This window comes from Sciurus vulgaris, assembly GCF_902686455.1.
Source record: "Sciurus vulgaris genome assembly, chromosome: 2".
In the NCBI taxonomy this organism is placed as follows: domain Eukaryota; kingdom Metazoa; phylum Chordata; class Mammalia; order Rodentia; family Sciuridae; genus Sciurus; species Sciurus vulgaris.
In genome coordinates, this window is record NC_136462.1 from 115,091,843 (window position 1) to 115,105,795 (window position 13,953).

The 13,953-nt window shown below is 33.4% G+C and overlaps 1 protein-coding gene across 3 annotated transcripts in view; it reads left to right on the forward strand.

Moving 5' to 3' along the window:
- Positions 1-13,953, forward strand: part of PIAS1 (protein inhibitor of activated STAT 1) — a 132,410-nt gene that overhangs the window by 109,255 nt on the left and 9,202 nt on the right. For all 3 annotated transcript variants that reach the window (XM_079129584.1, XM_079129583.1, XM_079129585.1), the window contains 4 exons: positions 1,956-2,029; positions 7,450-7,610; positions 9,201-9,331; positions 10,237-10,417. In XM_079129584.1, the coding sequence (XP_078985710.1) occupies positions 1,956-2,029; positions 7,450-7,610; positions 9,201-9,331; positions 10,237-10,417 (547 nt within the window). The remainder of the gene's footprint in view (positions 1-1,955; positions 2,030-7,449; positions 7,611-9,200; positions 9,332-10,236; positions 10,418-13,953) is intronic.

Here is a 13,953-nt window from a genome sequence, read left to right on the forward strand (position 1 = left end):
TCACTAGTTTGCCAAGACTGACCTCAGATTTTAGTAGTCCTCCTCCCTTAGCCTCCTGAGTCACTGGGATTACAGGCATACTCCCTGTGCCTTGTTTTACCTTGGGATTCTATTTGTGTGTTGATTTTTTTTTTTTTAATGTTTTTATTAGTTACTGTTTTTTTTGACCTTTATTTTATTTACTTATTTTTATGTGTTACTGAGGATTGAACCCACTGCCTCTAGGCAAGCGTTCACCCCACAACCCTAGCCCCTGTATGTTGATTTTTTATGACAATTATTTGTTGTATTTAATAAGTTGCTGTTTTTTAAAAGTATCTCTGAGAAATAGTTGACTAAGATTGGGTATATAATGGCAAATGCATATTTTTTATAATTTATATATGATATTATTATAGTGTTATAGTGACTTTATTTTCCAGATTAAAAATCAGAGATGTTATTCCTTTTTAGATGTGAAAAATCAGTCAATGAAATACATAAAGACTTTGAAATTTGGAATTTACAGGCCACAAAATAACTTTTTAGTCTAGCATTGGAATCATATCTAGAGCTTTTTAAAAACTACTCACTCTTCCTCTTTCCCATTCTCATTCAGTGGGCACTTATAAATTAGAGTGCTCTAAAGATAGTTCAAATGTTCATCTTAGTTGAGATCCACTAATTCATAGAAAGATTTTGGACCTTCTTAAAAAATCCACACTATATGATCACTAAGATCAGACAGGATTCTTAGGTCTCATAAATGATTTAACACAACATACATCTACTCTGCAATCATTCTTGCTTATCTGAGTACTTTTTCCTCTCTTCATTTTCTTTACTGTGTGTTATTGGGTCAGACATAGTTGTGCCATAGCTCAAATTCTGTGGTCCACTATGTACAGAACCACTCTATCTCTGACCTTAAATAATATAGACTTTAAAGGTATTGTGGGACAATTTCCAAAAGTATTGGGATTTTTGGCATTTCCTATCTCACCTAATATTTATTTTGTTTTCAGACAAGAAGTATTAAACTGAAAGACCATAAAAAGTGAAATTATTGGTGTCCCCTCCCTTAAGAACCATGGGAGGCCAGGGATGTAGCTCAGAGTACTTGCTTAGCAGGCATGAGGCATTGCATTCAATCCTGGCACCACCAAAAAAATAAGAAGAAAAAAGGGGGTAGGGGTTAACTGAGAAAGACTTAGATATTAACTAGCGTTGGTTTCAGTTTTATTCTAAGTAAAATTAAGTTCATGGAAGAGGATTTGACTTGCCCAAAATAGTTCAACCAATTTATAAATATATAAATTTAGAACCGAAATGATTATATTGTTAAAAAGCAGTTGAATTTTCTCATGTAGTTTGAAATTAGAATTAATGTTTTATAATATTTTGTTATCTGATTTTTCAATAAATTATAATCTTTTGCTGTTTATTAATTTCCTTTAAAATAGAAGAACCCAAATAATATTGGTCACAGTTAAGAAAATTTTGTGCAGTATCTTAGAGTTAAAAAAGGAGAGTTTGCCCTCAGTTGATTTTTGTCAACATGCTATAGAAACTTCTTTTATGATAATGTAGTACAGGTTTTTGTTCCATGAGTCACATAGGAAATGTAGTCAGTATAAAGTTATACAATTCTTTAGCTTCCTTTGCTTATTGTAGAAATTGTAAGCCATATAATTGTTTTAAATTTTGCCATTCAGTTGAATGGGAAAGTACTGACTAAATTATATTGTTATCATGTACATGTACCAGTTTGTAACAGTGAATCCCAGTCTTTTATATAATTAATTATAATGAACCAGTTAAAAAAAAAAACAACTTGAGAAGTAATTGAGTAGGCTATTTTTATTTCCTTCTCTTAAAAAGTTTGTTTTCAAGTTTTTTTTTTTTTAATGTTGCATCAGTAATGTATCTTTAATACACTTGTTCTATCTGTTTGTTTTCTCTTCAATGAATTTCAGTTAAAGAGAAATTGACTGCGGATCCAGACAGTGAAATTGCTACAACCAGCCTAAGGGTTTCTCTCCTATGTCCAGTAAGTGTTAACTGATATTTGTTTTCAGGAAGATTTAATATGCGTTACATACATTTACTTTTTTTTTTTTTTTTTTTTAATGGTGGTACTGGGAATTGAACTCAGGGGCACTGTACCACTGAGCTACACACCCAGCCCTTTTTATTTTTTGCCATTAGCCAACGTTTCTATAAGTTACTTAGCCATCCTTGAACTTGGAATTGTCTTGCCTCAGCCTCCTCAGTTGCTGGGATTACAGGCATGTACCACCATGTCCAGCATATTTCTTCTTTTTATTTAGGTGTTTCCTGTATTTGAGAAATTCTTTACTTTAAAAATATGGCCACTTTTGTTATAACTTGTAAACACTGGGAAACTACTGAAGCATAGAATTTGGAATCTAAACAAGTCTAAAAAATTATCTCTGCTCTTTGTAAGACTTGTCTAAATATTGCTTGTGATTAATGACTGTCTCTCAAGCTCGTGTAAAATCTCAAAATAAGGAAGTTTACTGTCTTGGGGTATTTATTAAAACTTACACTTTTCATAGTACTCTTCTGAATAAAAATCTAGCCATGTTTACCCACACATCCAACTTAGCCATTTTGCCTGTCTGTTCTACTCAGCATAAATAGTTGAAGTTTTATGTATATTAAAAAAAAACCCTAGGAATATGAGGTTAGAATGAATCATTTGTATGAAATAAATGTATGGTCCCAAGGCTTAAACAAGTTATTAAACCCATGGAGAACAACTCTTAAGAAAATGTGTTGTTAATGTTTATTTTTCAACCAATTTGTTAGGTCCACCAACAGTAGGGATGTTTGTTGAATATGGCTTCATATGAAAATATGTGAAAATTAATAGTAAATTAATTTGACATTTTGATTACCTTTTGTTCTATAATTAATCAAATTAATCACATCTAAATTGGGGAGCAAGTATGAAGAATGAAAGGACACATCTGTTTCCTGACTTGCCTAAATTGTTCAGAAAGGGCTGATATTGAAAGCTTTTGATAATAACATCCTACTAACCTAAGATGATGAAGTTACTGAATTCCTAAAGGAACCAAGAACTTAACAGAAATTAAATGATATTTGTCCTGTATCTTAGTCTTTTATAATTTATAAATTCGTAAACATAATATAAAAGAGTCATTAGCTTATGAATTAGTTTCTAATACTGTACTTTACATAGCTCTTTTAAAACATCTTTTTAGAGGGGAGGTAATTGCTAAGGGAATTCCTGTTAATTATAAACTTTTGTAAGTTCGTTTGCAAATGATGCAAATATCCATCATATCCTAAAAAGGAAGTTAGTAATCACAAGATGAAAATATTTAAAACTCAACCTCTCCTTTGATATCTAGTTTGCGAAAACAGGTGTGCATTTATCAAATAAATATTTAAAGTTGAGTAATTGTTTTTAAAAATCAGAAATGTGAGGATTAGCACATAATAGTACAAAGGGAAAAAAATACAATGAAGGTAGTAAAAGCCATCAAATCCCTAGGTGCACACCTGCAATCCCAATGACTCTGGAGGTCAAGAGAGGAGAACTACAAGTTCAAGGCCAGCCCTAGCAACTTAGTAAGATCCTGTCTCAAAATAAAAAAAGGACTGGGGATGCAGCTCAGTGGTAGCATCGCTGGGTTCAATACAAAAAACAAACAACACCAATCATCTTGAATATATTCTTCTTTCTATAACTTTTCTTCTTATTCCTCTTAATAAACCAGTCTTTTTCTTAGGGAAGCTATTTTGCCTCCAGGCTTTTAATATTATTGTTTAAAATTATTTAATTAAGTAACAATATAAATGTAACAGTCTATATTGTAAAGGAAACTGGTAGTTTTTTTATTAACATTTAGAAATTTGAGTCACAGACCAGAGAAGTAAAGAATGAGAAGATGAAGGTTTAAAAAAATTTATATATGTCTTTACCTATATATTTATCCTCCTCTCTTTTCTCCAAATCCTGATTCATCTATTCCTGCTTCTATGGTTCCTTGCCACCCCAATTCATTGTAAAACACCAATTTAGAGAACAGATAAATTTAGAAAAGTAGGTAAGTTTCATTTTCCATTTAAATCCCTGGAGAAAGTCTTGTTTTTCTGCATTCTTACTTTAAAAGTATTTGCTATGCTAATATATGTGATATTTATAACCTTAACACTTACATGAATCACTTATTCATATAAAGCCCTTTGGTATAAATCTTGAAGTTTTATTTGTGGAATTGCTTGGGAATTCTATAGTTCAGGTACTCTTCCCAATATTATTAGAAAATGTAAATCATATTTTGTTCCTTGGACCTCTTAGTTTAGTGGGCCAGCTTTTAATTTTTCTTCCTGTATCCCCTCACTCTTCCCTCTTTAGTTCCAAAAGCTTTAGCACTTTTTTTTTTTTTTTTTCCAGAATTCAGATTATAGAAAAAGAACTGTAGGACTGTGATTGTAGCTTAGTGGTAGAGTGCTTGCCTAGCATGTGTGAGGCACTGGGTGCAATCCTCAGCACCACATAAAAATAAATAAATAAAATAAAGGTATTGCATCCATCTACAACTTAAAAAAAATGAAAAAAGAACTGTACATATAATCTGTAATTTTAATACTTCCATGAGTTTCTGTTTAAAGAGATAGTCTCTTTACAGTTATTTAAAAGAACAGTAATATTTTCGATATGTTTCACTCAAATATCAAACAGCAAAGACAACTCATTTACATTTCATATTTATAGAATTAAAAAAGTGATTCGTTCCCTTTGAAATATGTAAATATGGAATCTCACTATTCATTTGAATGGCCCTTGTTGTGATGTACAGAGTTCAAAATAAATGAATTTCCCATGTTAGTGTGCTAACAGCAATGAAGATAATTAAAAATATTTTTGCTCTTTGAGAATATTTTGGTTCTGATTTATTAGCAATAGAGCTGGACAAATCTTTGAGAACCCATTTTTTTATATCCTTTTTTTTAAGGTTTTTTTTTTTTTTTAACTCTTAAAGACTGCATTTTGATTCATTGTACATAAATGGGGTACGACTTTTCATTTCTACGGTTGTACACAATGTAGATTTACACCATTCATGTAATCATACATGTACATAGGGTAATAATGTCTGTCTCAGTTGAGATCTTAACCAGACCTGTAAACCCAAATATAAATGACATGGAGTTGATAGAAGGAAAACAAACAAACAAACAAAAAACCTCTGGACATTTATTTATGAAATATCTATTATAATGAAAAAGTTGTGAAGTTTTTCTTAATATGCTTCCTTTCTTTTTATAAGAAAAAGATACTTATTGATATTTCTAGTGTATGTGTACATGCATGCGTGCATGCACCGACAGTACAGGGGATTAAACCCAAGGGTGCTTTACCACTGAGCTGCATCACTACCCTGCACACTTTTTTTTTTTTTTAAGACACCGTTGCACTAAATTGCCCGGCTGACCTTGGATTTGACATACTCCTGCTTCAACTACCTGAGTAGCTGGGATTATAGGTGTGTGCTACCATGCCTAGTCCTATGCTCCTTTTGATATACACTGATTTAAACTTTTATCTAGAGTGTTTTCTCTTGTGACGGCATCAGTTGTAGTGTAGCACTATTGGGAGTAAGGTTAATGGCACTAGAACACACACATGGGAATTGTTTTCAAAGTGTTTATTTGCAAATGATGCAAATATTCAATGTCCTATAAAGGGAAAAAGGAAATCTATAATCACAAGATGAAGATATTCAAAGCTCAGCATCTCCCCTGATACGAAGTTTGAGAAAACAGGTACTGTTTATCAGATGAATATTTAAAGTTTAGTGACAGTTTTTAAAAATCAGGAATATGAGAATTATCACATAATGCTTATTTTATGATTCTTTGAAGCAAGGCATTTGTGAGCCGTATTAGAGGTCCTACCAGGGGAGCATAGCTACTCCTATACCCCTAATACTTCTCATATTGTATGCACTGGTATTACGTCTGTGTCATATTTATAGCTTGTTCAGAAGACTTTTTTTATTCTTCATCACTACATCCGGTTGAAGTATGGAGGAAACAGTGTTACTTTAGAGATAGAGAAGGAGGCCCAGAAAGGTTAAGTGTCTTTCCTAGAGGCACAGTAAATCATTGGTACCAGAACAATATTTAGTGTCCCAAATGACAGTTAATTTCCTTGGTAGACTAGGAAATTGCACATTTCCCTGAAATTTTTCTAAGCCAGGAATCCTTTCCTTATTCAACTCATATTCCTCATTTATTCTCAAGCCTTTATATTGTTTATTCTCACAGACATATGGAAAATCTTTTCTGGTTACTTGGCAAATAATGTGAAAGAAGATAACTTATATACTGTATGATCATTCTGAACCCCAAGTGCTACAAGGTGTCCTCCAGGAAAGATGGTCATGATATGCCAGCTCCCTATACTGGTTTCTGGACCACATCTCTACTTGCTCCACAGCTAGCAGCTCAGGCAACAAAGGAAGTAGTTTCTTTGTCCATGGAATAGATTCAGCCTATCAACACTTGGAGGGCAGGAGGAAAAGTCTCCTAACCTGCTGCAGATGCTGGAGACCCATCTGAATTGCTGGTAATGATGCCCAGTGAAAGGAGAAATACAGACATACACATGTGCTTCCTCCTCAGAGTTGCCACTTAGTGATTATGCTACCCATGGAGATACTGATTCAGTTTTGTCCTTTGAACTACTCTCATTCAGAGTTAAAGTTGATAGTAAATATTATATCTAATAAGATCATATGGTGACTTGCAGTACTTAATAACAAATACTTTTTTCCTTTTCCTAATCCCTAGTTAGGTGGTTAACTTTTTTTCAAATTAGGTACTGCTTTAAGAATTTGAACTGGGTGCAGTGGTGCGAGCCCATAATCCCAGCTACTGAGGAAGCTGAGGCAGTAGGTTCACAAATTTGAGTCCAGCCTGGACAATTTAGTGAAACCCAACCCAATAAATTCAGTAATAATAATATTAACAACAGCAACAACCTTTGTTGTAGTTTCCTTTGTCAACTGTTTTTGATATTCAAAGAACTATTATAATTTTTTAACCTGCAGGTAAGTTTCACAGAAAATGTGCATATTAATGTTCTTCCACCTCAATGAAAAACAAACACAGCCAGCAACTGGAGACTAAGGCAGGAGGATGGCAAGTTCAAAGCCAGCCTCAGCAACTTAGCAAGACCCCAAGCAACTCAGTGAGATCCTGTCTCTAAATAAAATATAACAGGGGGCTAGGGATGTAGCTCAGTGGATAAGTGCCCTGGGTTCAATCTCTGGTACCAAAAAATGAAATAAAATAAACATAGTATGCTTTAAGTTAGAATACAAACATTCTGTTTTAGGAAATTTTTTATCAGAGCTTAAATTTTGAACAACAGTTGTCTAATACATATTTTTTCCTTCTCTTTTAAAGCTCGGTAAAATGAGGCTGACAATTCCATGTCGAGCCCTTACATGTTCTCATCTGCAGTGTTTTGATGCAACTCTTTACATTCAGATGAATGAGAAAAAACCAACCTGGGTTTGTCCTGTCTGTGACAAGAAGGCTCCATATGAACACCTTATCATTGATGGGTATGTCACTTTTAAAGGTTTTTGTACCTTGAAATAACCATCTATTATCTAGATTTGTTACCTGTTAGGTTGGGATAAAAATTCTACAAGTAATATTTTCTAAGTTTTATGTTTGCAGAATATTCTTGATTTTAGAAATTGGTATTTTAAAAGTTCATAGCTAATATTATAAATATTTTTATGTTTAATTTGATGTCCACTTGTTTTGAAAACACATACTTGTCAGTGCCTCCTGATGTTTACCATTTAAAGCACCTGTGGTTCTAAGCAGGGAATGCATGTACCTTTTCCTAACATGAGCTCATCTATCTCCAGAACATGCAGACCATATTGGAGAAAGCATGAAAGAATTGTGAAATTCTGGCACACTCAAGCTCATCGAAAACTGTGCTTTTTAGTACAAAAGCCTGTTTCTGGAGATTAGGTCGAACTTCGAACTTCAATCATGGTCCATCATACCTATTCTCCCGCTGTAAGGGCTCCTACAACTGATCAACACCCCAAATAACAACTTCCTTTGTTTTTCTATTTGTATTTCTATTCTTGTCTTTTCCTCCTTTCAGTTTTCTTTTTCTTTTCGTCTTTGTCCACCTATTGCATCACAGTAATAATTTTCTTTAACACTCCTATGTTTTGTCTATTGTATAGACATCTTATGATTGTATAGCTTCCTTTAAAAAAAAAAAAAATATTTTCTGTACTCTCCAGCAAAACTTAAGGCAACTTATCTAGTATTTAAGAAAACACAGGAGTCTAAAGGTGATAATAGAAATGGAATATATTTTATCAATATAGTTGTAACTTAGAAGGTATTAGTCACTGGAAAAATAAGTAGCATAAGTGTTTTATGTACTTAATTTTCAGAAATGGCAATGATCACTAACTAGTAAATCTGAATTGAATAGTAGTATTTTACCAACTCTGTATGTGTGTAGCTTTAGGTTCCCTCTTTCTTGTAATAAAGGCCACAAACACTAACTTTTAAAGAAAAAATGAAAAACACAGGAAATCAAAAGCTTTTTTTGGTATATAATTTTCTGGTTTTGTTATCACATAATTGTGATTATACACTGTTAATAATTTAACATTGTAATCTAAGAATTTGATCATAATTAATTTTATGCATTCCCCCCATAAATATCATTTTTTAAATGTCTGCATATTTTACCAAGGAGACTTAATATTCAATTACTTACTTTTACATATATTGCTTTGGTTTATCAAATAATACATGCTTATTGTAGGCAATTTAGAATGTGTTAAAAGTATATACTGCACACAGTTTTGTTTATATAAAATAGAAATTTTTTCTTGGCCTTTTTTCACTTTTTATTCCATGATATTTAATAATCTTTGACATTGTCATTTTGCATGGTTACTTGATACTTCCTTATATATATATATATACCACAATTTAGATAGCTAGTTTCTATTTAGCATTGTTTTGAAAACAAATATAATTTGCCTGTGCTATTTTGGTTTTCCTCAGTTATACTTGTATAAACAGAAGTTCTGAATATTAGAACAATAATATTTCTAATCTATCTTCAATTGAAATGTGATATCCTAAGGACAAACTGTTTTTTATAGCTTGTTTATGGAAATCCTAAAGTACTGTACAGACTGTGATGAAATACAGTTTAAAGAGGATGGCTCTTGGGCACCAATGAGATCGAAAAAGGAAGTACAGGAAGTTTCTGCCTCTTACAATGGAGTTGATGGTGAGTTTTTCACAAGGGTAGGATAGTCTCCCTACTGCTCTAAACCATGGTGTTCAATATTAAAATGAATACATTTTTAAAAACACTGAGCATTTTATGAATAACAGTAATTTAAAATTATTCATTAAATGTTCAGAAGCGGTAGAACTCCTTTTAAATTTTTGACTAGCTTTTAAATTTTTCCAATACTAGATTTCAAACTAATATAATCTAATAAGTCATTTGTAAAGTCAAACTTGTTAAATAGTATCCTTTAAAAATTTTTTTAAGACTTGTTAGTCAACATTTCTTTTTCATTTGTATGTGTATATATACATATATATACACACACATGTCTGTGTATACACCCAAATGAAAAAAAAAATACACTGTTAATGTTTTTGCTGAAGGAGGTTATGAGTTTTTAATGGTGGTTACTTCCCTAAGAATGTCAGGTACTGTATAGCTAGACATATATAATACATACAGTTTGAAGGCAGGCATTGTGGCACATACTTGTAATCCCAGCAACTGGACAGTCTGAGGCAAGAGAATCCCAACTTTGAGACCAGCCTTAGCAACTTAGTGAGAGCCTATCTGGAAATTAAAAAAATTAAATAAAAAAGGGCTGAAATGTAACTCAGTGGTAAATTGCCTGTGGGTTCAATCCTAGTACCACAAAATATTTTATATTAAATTATATTGTTTGATTGTTTCTTCTCTTTTAGAATTGGTTTTTCAAAATAATTCTTTAATGACCGATAGTAAATAGTAGTTTTAAACTTTCAGAGCCTCTCTTGGTTTTCTGCTTTCTAACCCCAACAGTGTAGTGAGTCTGTACTGATATATTAATCCGTAGGGACACTGAGGAAAGAAGTGAGATGTCATAGGTCTTCTTTGCTTTGTATTTCATCATTCCCATGCAGGATGCTTGAGCTCCACATTGGAACATCAGGTAGCTTCTCACAACCAGTCCTCCAGTAAAAACAAGAAAGTAGAGGTGATTGACTTAACCATAGACAGTTCCTCTGATGAAGAGGAGGAAGAGCCATCTGCCAAGAGGACATGTCCTTCCCTGTCTCCCACATCACCACTAAACAATAAAGGGTAAGTGCTTGAGACCTTAAAATACAATCATTGTGAAATTTAATAGGGATGAAAGACCTGCCAAATAAAATGATTATGCTTGATTATAAAACTTAGGTTGAAACCAGGCACAGTGGTACACACTGTAATCCCAGCAACTCAGAAAACTAAGGCGGGAGGATCATAAGTTTGAGGACAGCTTTGGTAACTTAGTGAGACCATGTCTCAAAAAGTGAAAAAAAAAAAAAAAAAATAGAGATAGGGTTGGATAGGGTTGTAACATGGTGGTAAAATACCCTTCATTTCAATCCTCAGTACTGGCCCCCCCCACCCCCAACACACACACCAAAAAAACCTTAGGTTAAAATTTCCTCTGGTTTGTGTTATTCTTTTTTCTGGTACCAGGGATTGAACCTAGGGACACTGGGGCACATCCCCAATTCTTTTTTGTATTTTATTTAGAGACAGGGTCTTGCTGAGTTGCTAAGTTCCTTGATAAGTTGCTGAGACTGGCTTTGATTGGTGATCCTCTGCCTTCACCTTCTGAGTTGCTGGGATTACAGACATTTGCCACCGCCCCTGGCAGGTGTGTGATATTCTTGAGGGATTAGCTTAATGCATTAAAAGGGTCACTTGGATATAGAATCCATCATATCAAAAGATGGTTGGAGTACATAAATGCTCTCGAACATGGGTGTACATCAGAATCACTGAGTATTTATCAAAACATGATCCCATGTCTGAGTCGGGAGTAGGGTAGGGACTGAGAAAATTTACTGCACATAGAATTTAGAACATTTGCTAAAAACAAGAAAATGTATGCTGTAAAATTAACCCCAAGTCAAGTGTTTCTATGAGACTGGCAAGGAAAGACATCAAGTATGACTTAGGTTTTAGTACAGAGTATTTTCTGTTTTGTGGACTTGTTATCCGTATTTCCAATTAGTTACATATTAGTAATAATGTACCTTAGTTGTGCTTCAGTTCAGTTCATGAAACAGTGTTATTTACCTTATGTAAAACACCCTCTTGCTAGTCACAGAGGATAATAAAATGAGTAAGTGCAGTCCTAACCTTAAAGAGGGTAGCATTTTCTAAGAGATAGTAAAACAAGTAGCAAACTCTAGCTGTACTCTTAAATTACTTTAGTCCCATAAACACATAGGTGATTCTCAGCAAAAAGATTTCATGTGTTGCTGAGGCATAATTATAAGCATGCCAGTAGTGAATCTTGAAATAAATGTGCCCCTTTTAGAGGAAAATATCAAGAAAAATATGTGACATTTTGTAACTGAATAGGAACTCTTAGGAAAATTTTACATGAAACAGTAGCACCTGAAGAATTCAAGCGGGGAATGAACTTCCATAAATAGATGGCATTGTTCAAGATTTCAAGGTTCAAGAGGAAAATTGACACCAGACCAAGAGCAAGCATTTCTGTGATTGGAGTCGAATTATTTTTTAAGGTTGATATTTTATGAGGAAACTGAAAGATTTTAAACATTATATAGTTTGATATTTTCATTCTAGAGAAGCTCATCTCAGCATACAGGCAGACAGATAGGAAGACATTAAAAGCAGAATCATTGTTCTAAACACAGTGAATATTAAACACTAATCCTGCTTTGTGAACATTTCCTCCTAGGAAAGCCTGCCTCAGTGGCTGTTTTTCAGCAAGACTGATCTTGTTATTACACCAGCTTGTTTTATAAATCTGAAGGAGGAGGGGGGAAAAAAGCCAGGTTACCTGAAGCTGGCATAGTTAAAACAATGAATTTTAATTCCAAGATCTTTTACCTTTTCTTTTGTGTGTGGTGCTGAGGATCAAACCTGGGGCCTTGCACATGCTAGGCAGATACTCTGCCACGGATCTACAACCCCAGCCTCAAGATATTTTATAAATATCAATCCATAGTATGACCAAATACGTAGTTGGCCCATATGCACAGGTTCCATGTCCATGAATTCAACCAGTCTCAGATTGAAAATTTTTGAGAAAAAATTGTATTTGTACCAAACACATGGACCTTCTTCCCTTGACCTTCCCTAGTTAATACTGTCAAACAGCTATTTACATTATGTTAGATATATAAGTAATATGGAGATGATTTATCATCTTTAGGAGGGTTTTAATATCATAATTGCAGCATTAAAATATTTCATAAAACTCCGAGTATATAAATGTTTTTGTCTAATTGCATCATTATTTTCTACTCTTTAAAATATTAACAAATAGGCTGGGGATATAGCTCAGTTGATAGAGTGCTTGCCTTGTAAGCACAAGGCCCTGGGTTCAAATCCCCAGCACTGCCCAAAAAAAAAAAAAAAATTAACAATAGTCATATGTGTACCTGTAAACTATGCAGTAATTTTACTTTCTGCCTACACATTGTTTCCTTAAGAAAAACTTAATTGTTTAGAAATCTAACGTTTTTCCTTTGGTTATTTACGTTGCTGTTTCTCAAAAAATAGTTCTGTTTATTATGTTTGGAAAATTACATTAAATGCATTAACTACTTCCTGAGTTTCTTAGAGACTAATTGAAACCAGATACAGTGTTGCAAATGCCAGACCTTTCTTTATTTCCAGATAAAAACAAGAAACCTACAATTTACATCTTTAGGAGGAGAATAACATCATAGTCAACACTTATAGCCATTTGCAATAAAGAGTAGCCCATAACTAGAAACCTAAGCACAGCATATTTGTTATTGTGCAACATCAAGGTGGAAATGTATTTCAAAACATCACAGAATTGAAAGAAAAAGCAGCCATCCAGGAATTAGAGAGAGGCAAACATCACTAAAATATAAAATATTTTATTGTCTTCAACAACTGTTTGGTTCATACAGAAATTTCTCATACAATTTGGTATACCAAGATGTTTGCAAACACTAGCATTTCAACTGGTTTTTTCTCTCTTATACTCTCCCAGCATTGTCAGAGGACACAACTAATGGAACGTGGTACTTTTTATAGATGTAAGAGATTTAAGTTTCCATTAGCTGGAACACTTTGATGAGGCGGATAGTGTTTTGTACTTTATACTTCATTCATAAAAATGTGGTAGATGTTCATAACTAGAACTCTTTCCTGGAAGTCCAGCCTTGGTGTCTCTTGGAATATTCTGCACCATTGAAATTGTATCCCCTCCCCCCAGGTGCTTTACATGAAGTATCAAAAGCTAAAGATAGTTGCTTTATTCCTTCATTCTTCATTATTTTCTTTATCTTATATGCTTATTAGCTTCTTATACAATAGTTTAGCATAACATATGACCCTTATTTTTTTTTACCCAGGACTGTCATAGTTTTTCCATCTTCTTTCCAAAATCAGTTATTTATTCTCTTTTATTACCTCTTTTTCCCTCCTTTTTTGCCCCCCTCCCCCCCATTTCTTAACTTTGGGTAAAGAAAGAAAAAAATGTAATTCCCCAGCTTTTTAAATATACTTCACTTTGTTTTTCTTGAGCCCCCCCCCCCTTTTTTTCTGTTCTTTTTTTCAGTTATACTCCTCTCCCTTTAAAAAAACTCCACCACTTTTTGTTTGTTTGTTTG